The 17872-nt window shown below is 38.5% G+C and overlaps 2 protein-coding genes across 2 annotated transcripts in view; one reads left to right on the plus strand and one right to left on the minus strand.

Moving 5' to 3' along the window:
• PIK3C2A (phosphatidylinositol-4-phosphate 3-kinase catalytic subunit type 2 alpha) overlaps positions 1–17872 on the minus strand; it is a 106724-nt gene that overhangs the window by 41184 nt on the left and 47668 nt on the right. Inside the window, exons 3-8 of the mRNA XM_032641584.1 lie at positions 15580–15683; positions 9539–9696; positions 7950–8070; positions 7186–7297; positions 5955–6034; positions 5761–5824 (exon numbers count right to left, since the gene is read on the minus strand). Of these exons, the coding sequence (XP_032497475.1) occupies positions 5761–5824; positions 5955–6034; positions 7186–7297; positions 7950–8070; positions 9539–9696; positions 15580–15683 (639 nt within the window). The remainder of the gene's footprint in view (positions 1–5760; positions 5825–5954; positions 6035–7185; positions 7298–7949; positions 8071–9538; positions 9697–15579; positions 15684–17872) is intronic.
• Positions 16127–16781, plus strand: LOC116757647 (phosphatidylethanolamine-binding protein 1-like). The gene is given in 2 exon segments (XM_032639613.1): positions 16127–16230; positions 16232–16781. Coding segments are annotated over 2 exon segments (654 nt in total).

Here is a 17872-nt window from a genome sequence, read left to right on the forward strand (position 1 = left end):
CTTCAAAGAGGCCAAATTTCAGCCTGGGGCTGAGGGAGAGGCTCTGTCATAAGTCCTCAAAGTTCCTTCACTATCCACATTACTCCTCAACGTAGAATTGATAATTGCGCTTCTTTGCACCTGTTACTTCTGGACCCCCTCAGAGCAAGGCTGGCACTTTTTTAAGGCCTGACAGCAAATGTTTTAGGCTCTGTGGGTCAAACAGTGTGTCACAATTCAACTCTGCATGAAAACAGACACAGATAACATAAATGAATGAGTAAGGCTGTGTTCCAATAAAACTTTATTTACAAAAACGGGCCAGATTTGTCATGTGAGCCATAATGTGCCAACTCCCGCTTCAGTCCTCTTTTACCCCTTATAGTAATTAATTACCTTTTACTAATTAACAATTCTTTAAATTTCCCTGTTCAAAAAACTACTATAGTTTCTGTTGCCTGACTTGGCCCCTGACTGACTGATCTGCCTTGCCACTGACATGTGGTCACTTCCCCTACTACATGCCTTATTTTTGCTCTGGACGTTTATCTCTATATTCTATAAGAAGCCTCAGTTACATAAATGTCCATGTGGGGCTTCCCTGGTGGTGCAGTGGTTGGGAGTCCACCTGCCAACGCAGGGGACACGGGTTCGGGCCCTGGTCTGGGAAGATTCCACATGCCACGGAGCAACTAAGCCGTGAGCCACAACTACTGAGCCCTTGTGCCACAACTACTGAAGCCCACGCTCCTGAAGCCCATGCTCTGCAAGAGGAGAGGCCACCGCTGTGAGAGACCCATGCACAGCAACGAAGAGTGGCCCCCCGCTCACCGCAACTATAGAGGGCCCACACGCAGCAACGAAGACCCAACACAGCCAAAAAAACATGTCAATGTTGAAAATTCACAGCATCTTCAACCCCATAATTGTACCCTATCAGAATCTTAACCACAATACCATATTCTGATCATAATCTCCTTTGCTTCCAGCCCTCACACCCTCATTCTGACCAAACCTGTTCTCTGAGCTCAGAGACTTCTCTGCTTCTTCTACCAGGCAGCTAGTTCTTCTAAAGAAAATCTCACAACCATAAAGATCCAACAGTCTCCAATTTCAGCAGGCATCTGCATGCCATTTAACATTCCTTTTACAAGCCCTGGTCAGCTCTCTTTCCCATTCCCCTTAGAAGATGAAGCCAACCATTATTCCTTGCCTCAAAACCCCTACTTACCACCCTAACTTCATTTTAGTGAAATAAATTAACATCTTATCCCTAGAAAACTAAGACCAGGAGGGATCAAAACTTTGCAACTTCCTGACCTCTCCCATAAACCTACCTAAGAGAAATCAAGACATACATCCACACAAAGACTTATACATGAATGTTTATAGCAGCATTATTCATAATAATTAAAAACTACAGGGCTTCCCTGGTGGCGCAGTGGTTGAGAGTCCGCCTGCCGATGTAGGGGACACGGGTTCGTGCCCCGGTCCGGGAAGATCCCACATGCCGCGGAGCAGCTGGGCCCGTGAGCCATGGCTGCTGAGCCTGCGCGTCCGGAGCCTGTGCTCCGCAGCGGGAGAGGCCACAACAGTGAGAGGCCCGCGTACCGCAAAAAAAAAAAAAAAAAAAAACTACAAACATTCAAAATGTCAGTTATTGGGTAACTGGATAAATAAAATGTGGTATATCCATACAATGGAAGTATTCAGCAATAAAAAAAAATTGTGGATACATACTACATGGACAGAGCTTAAGAACAGTATGGTATGTAAAAGAAATCACATGTAAAGGATTACATAAGGTATGATTCCATTTACAGGAAATCTCCATTAAAGGCAAATCTACTGAGACGGGAACCAGATCAGTAGTGGTTTGGGGCTGAGGATGGGAATGGGGAATGACTGGAAAGTAGTACACTGAAACTTTTGGGAGTGATGAAAATATCCTAAAAGTGGACTGTAGTGACAATTATACAACTCTATGCATTTGCTAAAAGAATCATTGAACTGTACACATCCAATGGGTAAATTTTATAGTATATAAATTATACCTCAATAAAGCTATACAGAGTCACTATTATTTCTGATAAGATGGTCAGTGAAGAGCTCTCTGATTAGACAACATTTGAGCACAGACATTAATAAACTGAAAGGGTAAGTCATGCAAGTATCTGGGGAAAGAGCATTAAAAGAAGGGATAAGCACAAGGGTCCCAGCTGGGGAGCATACCTGCAGATCAGCTAGAACAAAGGAAGAAAGGGGTAGGAAGCCAGATCAGAGAGGTAGTGGGTCAGAATGTGTAGGGCCTTGAAGCAACAATTAGGGATTTGAATTTTACTGACTGAGATGGTAAACAGTATTTTGAACAAAAGAGTGGCATGATTTAATATTTTTAAGGGTTTACAAATTTTATTAAACTTTTCAAAGAACCAACTTTTGGCTTTGATTTTCTCTTATTTTACATTTGCTTTCTGTGATTATATTCATTTTTTTAAATAATTTTTTTATTTTGGAACAATTTTAGATTTACAGAAAAGTTGCAAGAATAGTAAAGAGAGTTCTCATTCAACATTAAAGGAAAATGGGTTAAGTAACTTCTTACATAACCATGTTAAATTTGTCAAAACTAAGACATTAACACTCATTCAATTACTATTACCTAAACTGCAGGCTTTCTTCAGATTTCACCAGTTTTTCCACTAATGTATTTTTCCTCTTCTAAGATACAATCCAGGATACCACATTGCATTTAGTGGTTTATTTTTAAAAGATAATTTTGGTTGCCTATTGAAGACAGGCTATAGAAGGACAGGTAGAAGCTGGAAGACCAGTAAGGAACTGCTGTTAACTACTATAGCTGACTAGGAGTATAGTTTTGGTAGTGATGAAGGGTGGTCACATTCTGAATGTATTTTCGAGGCAGAGCTGACAGGAATGAGACTGCATATGGGATGTGAAATATCTTTTTCTTGAGAAATAAAATATGACTACAAGGTTTTGGCCTGAGCAAATGGAAGGACAGAGTTGCCATTTATTAAGAAGGGGAAGACTGATGAATAGATATGAAGGATAGCATAAAAATTCAGTTTCATATATCTTAAATTTGAGATGTCAGACATTCATATAAAAATATCAAGTAATAGACATTTGAATCTGAAGTGATGATCAACATATGTAGGGTATTTAAGGACATGAGATTAAACGAGATCACCTACGATGTGAATACAGAGAGAAGAAAAGAGGTCCTAGAACTGAGCACCCTGGGCATTCTAATGTTATAGAGGTCAGGAAGATAAGGAGATCATAAGGAGCTCTGAAGCCACAAGTAAGAGTGAACACAGAGCAGACACTGGAAGTAGGAGAACCAAGAATGTGGTATCCCAGAAGCCATGTGAGTGTTTCAAGAAGGAAGAAACGATCAACTCTATCAAACACGATAGAAAAGTTGAGAAAAAGAAAGACTAAGAACTTATTACTGGAATCCTGATCATTGAAGTCCTTGATGATCTTAAGTGCAGTTTCAGAGAACCGTTGAGAATGAAAGCCTGGCTGGAGTGGGTTCATAAGAGAATGAGAAGAGAGGAAGTGTAAGCAGAAAAAACAGATTAACTTTCAAGTTTTGCTATAAGGAGAACAGAGAAGTAGGGTGATTGCTGCAGGGGGATGTGGATTTTTTGTTCTATTATAAGATGGGAGTATACCCATGGCTCCATCCTTGAACTTTTTTTTTTTTCTCTACCTGCAGTGGTTTTCTTGGTGATCTCATCCAGTTTTATGGCTGCAAAATATTTATATTCTGATGATTCCCCAGTTTATTATCTCCAGCCTGGATCTCCTCCATTAAATTCCAGACTCATATCCAACTGCCTACTCAATATCACTACTTGGATGAATAATAGTCATCTCAAACGTAATGTCCAAAACTGAGTTCAGATCTTCCCCACAAACCTGTTCTTCTCTCAGTTTTTTACATCTCACTAAAAGCAACTCCAAATTTCCAAATGCTCAGGTAGAAAACCTTGGAATTATGCTTCTCTCTCTCTCTCATGCTCCACATCCAATCTATTGGTAAATCCTCCTAGCATTAACTTCAAAATTATCACAGAATTCAACCCCGTCTCATCACTTCTGGTCCGAGTCATCATTCTCTCTCCTATGACTAAAAAAAAATCTTCCTCATTCATTTGTTTCCACTATTGCCCCCTTCCTCACTCTATTCTAGCCTAGCAGACCTTATACATACCAGGCACACTTCTCCCCCAGATAACCAGGTAGCTTCTTCCTCTCCTTCTCCAGTTCTTTACTCAAGTTCACTTTCTCAATGAGGCCTTCTCTGATTACCTTATTTGAAATTGCAACATTACCCTCCTCTATGTTTCTCTAATAGCACTTACCACCTGATATAACATATACCTTGCTAGTTTATTTTACTCTCTGTTTCCTCTAACTAGAATGTAAATTCTCTAAAGGGCAAGGATTAGTTTCTTTTGTCCCTTGCCACATCCTCAGCACCTACAACAGTGCCTTGAGAGAGGAGATACTCAGTAATATTTATTGGATAAATCAACATAATTATATATTGATAAAAAGTATAACAGTAGCTAGAAATCTGGAGGTCATCCTACACTATTTCTTCTTCTCTTACATCTCATTACCTATCAAAATCTAACCAATTTTATCTACTAAATATTGTTAACAATATCAGTCCCTCCTCTTTACCTGTACCACACTCACTGTCTTTTACCTGGACTACTATCAAAAACTTTCCTAAGTAGTCTCCCTGAAACCAATCCTGCCAAGCCTAAATTTAACTTCCACAATTTGGCCAGAGTTACTTCAGAGCTCAAGACTAAACAAGTCACCCACCCCACCGCACTCCACTTCCTACCCTCTGCTTAAAACACCTTGAATGGCTACAGGAGGGGTCAACAAACTTTTCCTGTAAAATGAAAATAGTAAATAGTTCAGGCTTTGCAGGACATATGGTCTCTGTCCCAAATATTCAACTTTAGTATTAGAGCACAAATGCAGTCATAGAAAATATGTAAACAAATGGATGTGGCTGTGTCCCCCAAATTTTTCTTTACAAGAATGGGAAGTGGACTGGATATGGCCCCCGATCTGGAGAATAAAGTAAAACTCCTTCACGTGAATTATATGGTGGTAATTGATATCTGGCTATTTCCAATTTCATCTTTCAACCTTCACTTCACACTTTGTATTAGAGAAGTGCTTACACTTCCACATATGTATCGCACCTATGTATTTTTGTTCACATGCCCTTCCCAACTATCTTCTAGCTAACTCATACTGTTTAAGACTTGGCTCCGGCAGCATCTCTTCTTAGAGGCCTTCCTTGAACCTTCAAGTTGGGAGAAGTGCCCCTCATCAATCTCTCAAAGGACGCCAACACACACCTCTATTCTACATTTACTATGTTGAAATTCTGTTTAAATCTTTCATCGCTAGTTTTAAGTTCCTGGTAGGTGGGGATTAGGTCATTCATTTTCATAACTCCAGCATCTAGCATATAGCAAGTATTCAATAAATGCTTTTTGAATTGAAGTGAAGGTTCCTCTTAGTAATAAAGCTCAGGTAACTCAAGCACTACTGAGAATTTTTGTTAATATGTTGGGTCAGAAAACAAGTTATCAACTTCAAGAATATAGTTTAAATAGTCCTTCTAAAATATTTAATCTAATTCCAACATTAGTATTTAAGAGTGTACAGAGAAAAGAATCTTTAAATCATCAAGCCAAAATGTGAATTAAGACTTACTTCAATTTGAAGAGCCAGTTCCACTTGGTTGTGATAAGAATCTAAAAGTTCTTCAACAGGATGTCTGAAATAAAGAAGTTATTGTGGCTGAAAGATACCATATGCAAAAATGATTGTTTTATTCACCAAAATAAGTGCATTCACATCCAAAAGTAATGTTTGAAAACCTGAAATTAATGTTTTAGACGCCACACCTTGTCATGACTTCTTTATAAGGTTTTTCTATTTGATGCAGGTGTTTGTTTAAATCCACAGGTGTTTCATCATCTTCTGCCTAAATAAACATACAGACAAATGTTTACCAAATAATGAAATCCATTCTTTGGTCTTTCTATTGCCAAATTAAATAAGGTTAAGCGTATGATAAATTCTTGAAATGAAAGTGACTTTTGAGAACCGAGGCCTCTGCTATAGAGAGAGAATGGAGAGCTAAAAGCACTTTTAAAGATGGCTGACAGCCAAATGAAGGTGGGGTGGGAACCAGATGAGAAGAGATCATCTGAATTTCTGCATTTTTTATAATGATAATCAAATTTCCTTCTACCTTACCTTCAATAAATAAGGCACTGGTCTCTTCAACCATAACCCTTATTATTCAAAATACTCAAAAACATCATGCCTTAAGAAACTGAAAAGAGAAGTTACTAATGATTGCTAAAATGTACTGAGTTTTGTGAAATAGTTTCCACCCAAGTGAAATAAATTCTACCTAACATAGGAGCAAAACCTAGGAAAATAAAGAAAAGAGAAAGTAGAAATGATTGATATTTTTCCTCCTAAAATTCTACCAAATGAATGATTCTCTTTAGAGGTTAAAAGTCATCAAGTGTTTATACAGTAATAAAATGGTCTAATTTCTTGCATTCTATTTTGCTTTAACCTCAAAAGAAAGTACTATAGTTTTAAAACAGAGAATTAGTTTTCATTTTGTGAAAAATAATGTATTTTTCTCAGTTTGGTGCAAAGGTCAATGTGGATCTTTTTCTCCCCAAAACCATATTTAGCATTCAAAATCTTTCTTCTTCCTCATTTCCCCTTGACTGACCCTGATGTTTTCATTGTGTAACTTGTGTAAAACTATTACAAGCCAAACTTTTATAATTCTTCCACTTTGATTTTCAAACATGCCTCCAACTCTGAGTAGTATGCTACCTAAACCTCCATGATTGAAAGTCTCCCCCCGGTCTGCTAAAACTCTCCCCACATCTGCTTTATCCTGTAGGGGATAAAGCGTGCCTCACTCCCAGTCAAACCCAAAACTCTCAGAGCACGTACACATTGCAAATTGGCTGATTAGCAATTATTTAGAATTATATATTAATCTAAACTAATATTAATCTAAAATTAATATTTAATAATATCTAAATTAATCTAAAATTATTTAGATTCAACCAAATGCAATTCAGTTATAGGGTACACACTTACTGTTCGGGCCAGATTTTGGCACATTGCGCTGAAGGTCAAAAGTTGTAGTTTAATCTCTGTGTCCCATTTTCGACAGTTTTGAATATGTTCATGACTTCCAAGACAATGATTACTGTTAAAATATATCAATTATTCATCAATGTTATTCTCCTCAAACTAGAAATTATACAGGTGAGAGTAAAATGTAAATTGTATCTGCATCAGGAATTGAAGCGAATGGTAAAATACAGAGATTTTTTTTAACCAAGTGTGAGCATTTAAATAGAGAAATAATTCTACATGAGAAGAGTTAAAGCAAAGAAAAAAGAAGATGAAGACAAACGAGAAAAAAAACAGGGACAGAGCATTTCTAGTAGGTTCAGAAAAAGATTCATATAATGATTATTTCAGGCAACTAAAAGGAAATCACAGCTAAACACTGTGTATAAAGTAATACTGCATGCTACAAAGGGAAAATGGAGTCCCTAATGAGGTAACTATTGCCTCTCTGCAGAAAGAAAAACAACTTTAAATTCACTTGTCAACCAATTGCCCACCATTCTTCCCATCTAAGACTATCAGCTTCTTAAGGGCAAGATCCTCTACTGTCTTAGACACGATGTCTTGGACAACGTATATCTTAATATAAGTTAACTGATCCAATAAACCAATTCACTAGGACACAATGTGGTTTTAGATTATAAATTTAACTTGAAATTTTTTTAATTTAATCCATTAAAATGAGATTTCCAAAAATGTTGCTCAATAATTAAATGAATACTTACTTCTGTAGCACTTCCTCTTGACCACAAACTTTAAGAACATAGCTGCCAACATCTACTTGATTCAAGTCATCATGTACCCAGCAAAGGGCTTGCATTATTATGATTTCTACAGTAGAACTCACTGTAAAAGAGTTAGTCATCATTTTCATTGTATACATTCAACTCTAAGTATATACCTATTCAGACTGTATGTCTTACAATCTAAAACAGCACTATATAAGAGAACTATAATGCAGGTCACATATATAATTTAGAATTTTCTAGTAGCCATGTTGAAGAAAGTAAAAAGAAACAGATGAATCTAATTTCAATATTATATTTTATTTAACCTAATATATCCAAAATATCATTTCAACATATAATTGCTATTTCAAAATTACTAATGGGATATCTTACATTCTCTTTTCAAAGTAAGTCTTTGAAATCCAGTGTGTATTTTACACTTATAGCACATCTCAATCTATATTAGCCATAGTTCAAGTAATCAATAGCCACATGTAGCTAGTGGTTATCGTATTAGACAGGGCAGATCTAAGCTAAGAAAGCCACCTCTGTTTTACAGACTCCTCCAAAAAGGATGACATTTAGCAGTGTCTAGCAAACAATTATTTAAACCAAATCATAAGGAAAAAGAATCACCATTTTAAACATTTGACATTTGCCTGGTAAATTATCCAATGAAGTATAAAAATATAGAAAGTAGGAAGTATTATTCAATTATCATTCTTCACAATAGCTGGATACTAAGATTACAAACCATTAAAAACTAAAGTAACCTATTTCTATACTTAGAGCTTTTATGTTCAACTTAGAAGACAGTGACTACATTCAGAATTCATGAAAACTAACAGCTTGGCAGAAAAGGCCATAAAACCTCTATCTAATACAACAGCTACATTTCTGAACACATTTATATGTATCATAACAGTTATTATTTAAACACACAAAGCACTTCTACTATAAAATGGTTACATTTCTTAAAAGAGATGTACACTATAAATGTGCATTTATGAAGCACCAAACAATAGGCATTTGATATATTTTTAAATGAATCAGATCTTGATATATCAAGTCAAAATTTGATACAAATCAAAACATTTGCTATCAATGCTTATCCATGCTTATCTCAATCAAGAAGCTTATTGACCTTACTTTCCTTCAATTTTAGTATTAATTCTTACTGCATATGATTCCCCAAACCAAAATTTAAGGTATGTTTAAAAAGAATAAGTCTTCCTTTAGAATATAAATAATAGGACTATAATTAGCCTTGCTAGCTAATGCTTTTGGGCTTTGGCCAAGAGCCACTGATTAACCAAATTACTCAGCATCTTTCAGAGAAATATGTAGTTATAAAAGTAAACTGTTTTTTCTCTAACCCAAACCACAAAACTATCCATATGAACGCCAATTTCTAGAAAAGGATAACTAATGCATGTTAAGTATTTTACCCCCCACACACACAGAGATTTTTAAAGGATACCTAATGATAACTGAGTCAGTTTATTAAAAGAATGATAACATTAACATTTTAAACATTTTCTCCCTAATCAGAGCAAAACAAGATCGTTGGGGAACTATGAACCTACCATCGCATGTAAAGGTAACTGGTAGCTGAAATCCTTCAATTTCAATGGAGACCTTCACGCTAGCATTTTCTCCACATGTGTTTCTTTGCACTGTGACTGGACTTAACAAATAGCCTGGATTTGTGCAGTGATTGGTATATGGAAAGCTGGTCTTCAATCTATTCACAAAAAACAAGAAATTAAATTCTTTTTTTGAAAGCTGCATTTGAGACCTCTGAACAAGGCTTTGCATGCTTATAGCCATTCAATTCTGTGTTACTGTCCAATTCTAGAGCAGCTCAGGAGAAATGCAATGAATGAACGCCCTGTCAAAACATCAAAACACCGGCATTTGGCTTTTAAAAAACAGAATCCGAGGAAAGAGATTAAGTACTGCCAGGACAGCTTTGGTAACACTATCAACATCAACAAAACACACACTGGATACACAGCATTAAATGAGGTTCTCTGCTTCAGATTTTTGGCTAAACAGTATAATTTCACAAAATGTACATTTTTAATGAACCACTGACAATACAGGTGATAGACCTAAATTGTAATTGCCAGAGGGATGAAGTTTGTTGTCTTTTTAAAATCTTTTTTTCTGACATCCTTTTTCCTACACACTGTTTTTGGTTGTTAGCATGACAGAAAAACATAGACAATGGGTTTTTACAGTGCTATGAGGCCTTTATTCCCTCAAAGTGATTTCTAAGACTTAGGGAATGGCAAAAAAATTGCCTGTGAAGCGTTCCTGGTATTCATAGTAGCAAAATAGTTTAAATTTAAATATATAAGCCAGGTGTATGGCTCATCTCCAGATAGCACTCCTATTATCTGAAGACAAAGGAGGATTTGATGCCTTCTTTAAGCCTGTGGGCTTCCTTTAACTGACTTTCTTCTGGAAGTTGGAAGACAAATTCCACTTCTCCCATCTGCTTTTCACAGGGCTATAAACGGAATGAATGCTGGAAGTTTTATCTATTCGCTTCTGTAGAGATTAAAATAATCAAGTTATAGGAACAGAATAAAATAGTTTGAGTTGACAATAAGAAAGGTTCTGGAGAGGCAGGCAGCAAGTGTAACTATTTGTGCACTACTGCTAGAGTCAGACTTCCCAAGTTTAAATCCTGTTTGTACTACTTACTAGCTGTGTAATCTTAGGCAAGTTATTGAATCTCCTTGTTGCTTCAGTTTCCTCTTCTATAAAATGGGGATAATACTACTACTAACTTCATGGGGTTGTTGTGAGAATTATGTGAATTAAGTTTATAAGGACACTCAGAACAGTGTCTAGTACATGGTAAGCGTTATAAGCATCTCGTCAAATAAATGAATAAATGAATAAATCTGGTTTCTGCACTGTGATCTTAAGTGCCACAAAGGATCCAATATTAAAAAGAAATGTAGGGCTTCCCTGGTGGCGCAGTGGTTGAGAGCCTGCCTGCTGATGCAGGGGACACGGGTTCGTGCCCCGGTCTGGGAAGATCCCACATGCCGCGGAGCGGCTGAGCTTGCGCGTCCGGAGCCTGTGCTCCGCAACAGTGAGAGGCCCGCATACCGCAAAAAAAAAAAAAAAAAAAAAAAAAAAAGAAATGTAATTGAAAAAAAGGTAATATAAAGTAATAAACTTAAATTGATGTTGGAAATGCACCTTTAGATATGGACACATTACCTTCAAGTATTTGATTGCTGCCAAGCTTACCCCTCTGTAACACAATGACAAGACCTTCACAGGACCCAGCCTAAGATTTTTTATTGTTTCTCACATACTTGGTATTCTTGTTTCCTATGAAACAAGAAATACCATATGAAATAAGATACTCACAGCAAATCACGTAGCTAACTAATATATAAAACGGTAAAGAACTTTATCTATATCCAAGGAAGCCTTCAATTTTCAGAAATCCTTAAGGATGATAAAAGGAAAATCAGAAATTCCTGATGACAGTTCAGAAAACAAGAATTTACTGGATAAAAATTCTAGTGATAAAAAGTTACATATAAAAATGAGGGTTTTGGGCTTCCCTGGTGGCACAGTGGTTAAGAATCCACCAGCCAATGCAGGGGATGTGGGTTCGAGCCCTGGCCCAGGAAGATCCCACATGCCACGGAGCAACTAAGCCCGTGCGCCACAACTACTGAGCCTGTGCTCTAGAGCCCGCGAGCCACAGCTACTGAGCCTGCGTGCCACACAACTACTGAAGCCCGTGCACCTAGAGCCCATGCTCCGCAACAAGAGAAGCCACGGCAATGAGAAGACTGCACGCTGCAACAAAGCGCAGCCCCTGCTCACCACAACTAGAGAAACCCCACACACAGCAACAAAGACCAAACACAGCCAAAAATAAATTTAAAATAATTTTTTAAAATGAGGGTTTTTAATTGAATTGACACTACTTTATAAGAAACTTGAGTCAGCGTCATTTAGAATAAAATTAACTAAATGCAGAGGTGAAAACCTACAGGGAATCCTTGGGATCAAGACATTTTTGTAGAATATAAATATTAGATTGGAACCATATATGAGGAAAGGAAATTAAAGGCTATTCAGAATGACAAGTGTAAAGTGTAGTTTTTCATCTTACCCTAGGAGACCACAAATAAAGCAGCAAAAATTTCCACTGGTATCTAACATTCCTCTGAGAACTTTCTCTGGACCTATGTAACTAGTAGATACAGCAAGTTTTGTCAATTATGATGAGTGTGAAAGGAAAGAAAAAAAAGAAATAAAAACAAGAAAAATGCAGTAATAATTAAATGCCCCGATTCAAAGTATTTTACAGAACTTTAAACTGGAAGTGACCCTTGAGATCACTAGTCCAACTCCCTGATTTCACAGAAGCAAAAAACAAAAGGCCTAGAAGTAGGCTTAACTGTAAACAAATATCATCCTGACAATCTTACACTAATGTCATAGCTGAATTAAAATAATGAAATTAATCATTTTAGGAGATTTCAAAAAATGAGGCATTTACTAAGAGTATAAATACTTGTTTTTAAAATCTGCGTACTGGAAAAAATAGAAAGTGACATTAATTTCTTCAAGACATCAAGACTTCTCCTGACTCCAATCTCCAAGGTCAGAGGGGAATGAAAGAATTTTCTAGAACATGGCTTCAAAAACACCTCTCCCTCTTACTTCTCTGAAACATTTGTTGCAATCCCACTCTAACAGAAATAAATTACAAAAAGAATTCATTGTCTCTAGTTCATCTGAGGTTTTAATATTACATAAGCCATTTGTGTGTGTGTGTGTGTGCGCGCGCGTGTGCACACATAAATAAAAATGATCATTTTAGCTTAGTGGCAGAGTTTGTGTAAATAACACTAAGATTCAAATGCAGAAAAAAAGGCAGATCACAGAGAGCCTAATTTCTCAACATGCAAAGCTTAAATGCAATAGTCACTCAACATAGTCTAAATAGACAAGGCTTGTTTGGAAAGAAAATTTTAAAAACTCGATGAACACATATCAGATTAATACCAAACCATTAAGATAAAACACATATCAGATTAATACCAAACCATTAAGATAAAAGATTATTTCCAAACTGTTAACCACACATACATAATGGTATAATGGAATAAAGGCACAGGTAATTTCTAATACATGCAATTTGCATTCTCAGTCACCTAAATGTCTCTTCTATTTTAAACGTCTACTGAAAAATATGAGTTTTAAAAACACAGTTAAGAGTAACCTTTGGGCTTCCCTGGTGGCGCAGCGGTTAAGAGTCCGCCTGCCAATGCAGGGGACGCGGGTTCGTGCCCCGGTCCAGGAAGATCCCACATGCCATGGAGTGGCTGGGCCCGTGAGCCATGGCCGCTGAGCCTGCGCGTCCGGAGCCTGTGCTCCGCAACGGAGAGGCCACAGCAGTGAGAGGACTGCGTACCGCAAAAAAAAAAAAAAAAAAAAAAGTAACCTTTTCAGGAAAGAAAAAGTGACTCTACTGATATTTTTCTTCTTTTTTTTCCCTAAGGTATCCTGAAGAAAAGGAATGCTGGTTAAAAGGTGACACACAGGAAGATAGAATTTTAATGAAACGTTACCAATAGTCTAGAAAATCTAGTTAAATATAATAAGTCCCATATCATAAAAATGATGAATATACTCGAAAATGATCTGGGAACCCCAAACTCTGCTTTGCTTAAACCACACTGGGGAAAATACTGGATTCAGAATAAATCTCCCAGTAGTGATCTACTTTTCCTTCTTTTTTTAAAAAATAAATTTATTTATTTGTTTGTTTTTGGCTGCGTTGCGTCTTTGTTGCTGTGCACGGGCTCTCTCTAGTTGCCGTGAGCGGGGGCTACTCTTCGTTGCGGTGGCTTCTCTTGTTGCGGAGCACGGGCTCTAGTTGTGTGAACTTCAGTAGTTGTGGCATGCAGGCTCACTAGTTGTGGCTCACAGATTAGTTGCTCCGTGGCATGTGGGATCTTCCCGGACTAGGGATGGAACCTGTGTTCCCTACATTGGCAGGCGGATTCTTAACCACTGTACCACCAAGGAAGTCCCTACTTTTCCTCCTTTTGATAACAGATCTCATCCAGTTGGCCACAATGTTTGTTGTTCCACTCCCTCCTTCCGTGGGATTTTTCTATCTGGTGCTGACTGAAAGGACTCTTCCCTTTCTGTTAACAAGATCATTAGAATATCAAAGTCTAAGCTATCAGTGGCTATATTCCCTGCCTTCAAAACTCCATCTCTAGTAGAAGCCAACATGCATGGTGAAAGCGCCCAGGGAGAAAAGGGAGGAAGAAGAGTCCAAAGGGAGTAGGGATCAATTAGTGTGTGAATTCCTGGATCTTGCGGTCACTGAGCTCTGCCCCATCCTCCCTCTTTCTGCTATACGGGTTTGTGAACCAATACATAACCTTCCTTGATTTATGCTAGTTTAAGATGGGTTTCTTGCAGTCATAACAGAAGTCCTCACTAACACAGTGAAATGATGGAAAGAAAACACACCAAACCAGAGGTAATGGAGACCTGGCTCTGTTACAGACTAGCTGAGTAAACTGTGGTAGGTAGCTTCTCTGAGTCTCAGTTTCTTCATGTATTAAGAACACTGGACACATTTAGGATTAAAAGAACATTTTAGAAATGCATTTTTCTAACCTTCAGAAAATATATTTGCTCCTCTAATCTTGCTTGTTATATCATCTCTTAATTCTAAGTAGGACAATATTTTGAATGCTAGAAAGTTTATGGCAAAACTAAGTCTCCCTATAAAGGAAAAAAAGGCAGGGACTTCCCTGGTGGTCCAGTGGTTAAGAATCCGCCTGCCAACGCAGGGGATACAGGTTTGATCCCTGGTCCGGGAAGATCTCACATGCCATGGAGCAACTAAGCCCGCACCCCACAACTACTGAAGCCTGTGCGCTGTAGGGCCCACGCGCCACAACTACTGAGCCTGTGCGCCTAGAACCCATGCGCCGCAATAAGAGAAGCCACTGCAGTGAGAAGCCCACGCACCTCAACGTGTGCAGCAATGAAGATCCAGCACAGCCGAAAAAAAAAAAAAAAAAAAAAAAAAGGCATTTTCTGGGCTTCTCTGGTGGCGCAGTGGTTGAGAGTCCACCTGCCAATGCAGGGGACACGGGTTCATGCCCTGGTCAGGGAAGATTCCACATGCCGCAGAGCGGCTAGGCCCGTGAGCCATGGCCGCTAAGCCTATGCATCTGGAGCCTGTGCCTCGCAATGGGAGAGGCCACAACAGTGAGAGGCCTGCGTACTGCAAAAAAAAAAAAAAAAAAAAAAAAAAAAGGCATTTTCTAATTCTAATGAAACTTCTATGTTTAAACCATATTCTCCCTCGGTAATAGAGTATCAGAAATCTACTGTCTGACCTCAATTTTTCCTTCTAAATACTCAGAACGCTAACAGGTTCAACTGTAGTTTGTGTTAATGTACCAATTAACTGATTGTTTTGACATTTTAGCCACAAGGAGAAAATAGTTAAAACTTAAAAAATTTTAGAATTAGTAGCACTAAGCTGGTTAAGATAAATTTTTAAAATTTACTTAATAAAAAATAATCTTTATAAAGAAAAATTCCTTACTTTGTAATGGATTGACAAAAAGCTGCCACTTCCTCATTCTGTACTTCAATTTCTTGTAGAAGAGAACTTTCAGCTGGCAAAGTACTGGTCCCATTTGGGCCTTTCTGTAATGAAAAAGAGTGTTTTTATTTTAAAAGTAAAAGATCCCCAAAACGCTAAATAGCAATATAGCACAAACACATTTTTATGAAAACATGTACAAAAATATGGAGGTAAAATAAATCATATCAGTAACAAAGTTTTAAAGTATGGATTTCTATCTTTGTAAAAGTAATGCCAACTAAGCCTTTTTTTTTTTTTTTTTTTAAATTTTGGCCAGGCTGCATGTCATGTGGGATCTTAGTTCCCTGACCAGGGATTACCCTGCGCCCCCTGCATTGGAAGCGCAATCTTTAACCACTGGACCACCAGGGAAGTCCCAAGCCTTATTTTAAAGTTCATTGGTTTTACTTGCTCAGAAGTAGAAATAGGGCTGGGAGTCTGGACTACTACCCTGCGCCGAGTCCTCCCGCTGCTTTCCCTGCTGTCCGCCCCTCTTGGCTCCGTGATGCCCGTGGACCTCAACAAGCAGTCTGGGCCTTGGAGCCTGCAGGAAGTGGATGAGAGGCCGCAGCAGCCACTGCAGGTCAAATACGGCGGGGCAGAGGTTGACGCTGGGTAAAGCGCTGACACCCACCCAGGTGAAGAACTGGCCCACCAGCATTGCATGGGATGGCCTTCATCCAGGTAAACTGTATACTTTGGTCTTGACAGACCCGGATGCTCCCAGCAGGAAGGACCCCAAATACAGAGAATGGCACCATTTCCTAGTGGTCAACATGAAGGGCAACGACATCAGCAGTGGCACAATCCTTTCCGATTATGTGGGCTCTGGGCCTTCCAAGGGCACAGGCCTTCACCACTACATCTGGCTGGTTTACGAGCAGGACAGCCCACTGAAGTGTGATGAGCCCATTCTCAGCAACCAATCTGGAGACCACGGCGGCAGATTCAAGGTGGCAAATTTCTGCAAAAAGTATGAGCTCGGGGCTCCGGGGGCCGGCACGTGTTACCAGGCCAAATGGGATGACTATGTGCCCAAACTCTACGAGCAGCTGTCTGGGAAGCAGAGGAAAGCCAGGAGATGGACATCGTCCCAGAGTTCCCAAGCAGTGTTTCAGTTTAGTGATGCATGTAGATTTCTTCTCTTCCCCCTGCCCTGAGGCCTGAGCAGTAAGATTTAGGTTTAGGGTGTCTTTTCCTTTTGCCTGTCCTCTATAATTCTAGCGGGTTTATGTTTTGATCAAATTTGAACTCCATTTTGGTGGGGGATACTTTGGTACTAGGATGGGGTCATCCAAATGTTAATATAACAACCCAGACGTTAAAGAGGAAAAAAATTCTGGTAAAAAGACCAGGTCTGCAGTATTAGAACAGAGCATCAAAGAATCTTTAAGGGAGGTTGAAAAAACGAAAAGATTGATTGCCTCTGCCTTTGTGAGCCCGAGCCCAGGGCTGTGTGTGACAGCATCTTCTGGCATTTGTTTTCAGGGCCCTGTCTCTCACTAAGACAAGCAGGGGCCGGCATGTCCACTAGTCCCCAGCGTGATACATCTCAGGCTGGTTATTGGCTGTCAGTGTCCCGCTCTGGCTCCTTTAAAGAGCAATACTGGAAAAAGCAATAGGGAGAGAGTCACTTTGCTGTTAAAGCTTGGCCATCTAGATGAGCTGCGGGGCTGAGTTAGAGGTCATCAGAAATCCGAAAGTCTGTACGTGTTAAACTGATCACTCGTCGGTGTAAGAAAAGCTGGTCTGGAGTTGCTGAATGTTGTGTTAATTCTGCTATTTGCTTATAGTTGAATAAAAATAAAAACATGTGTAGATGGAAAAAAAAGTAGAAATAGGCTGTACTTTGTATCAGTCAATAAGAATGGAACGCTAAAGACATTTCCATTCAAAATCTTCCAGAAATGAACACTTCAGAAAGTTAACAGCTGAATGAAATTAAAGGACTAGGCTCTATTTTAAGAAAATGAAGATATCAAGCCCATTTGGGACTGCTCTAATAAACCAGGAATTCTATATATTCAACTTAGGTCTCAAATTCCAAGAAAGCATCTGGTTCTTTATATAAGAGAATGAGTTTTAGGAGTTAGTGGGCATTTTCTACGTTAATAAACTTGTACAAACACCCTGACAGTCCTTCAAAAGTTAAGTTTATGTCTGATCAAAATTTGTGTGCAACATTTAGGAAGATAAATTCACTACCCAAGCACAGCCAAGCAGCAGAGTCCATTTAGAGGTGTTTCGACTT

This window comes from Phocoena sinus, chromosome 8 (genome assembly GCF_008692025.1).
Source record: "Phocoena sinus isolate mPhoSin1 chromosome 8, mPhoSin1.pri, whole genome shotgun sequence".
In the NCBI taxonomy this organism is placed as follows: domain Eukaryota; kingdom Metazoa; phylum Chordata; class Mammalia; order Artiodactyla; family Phocoenidae; genus Phocoena; species Phocoena sinus.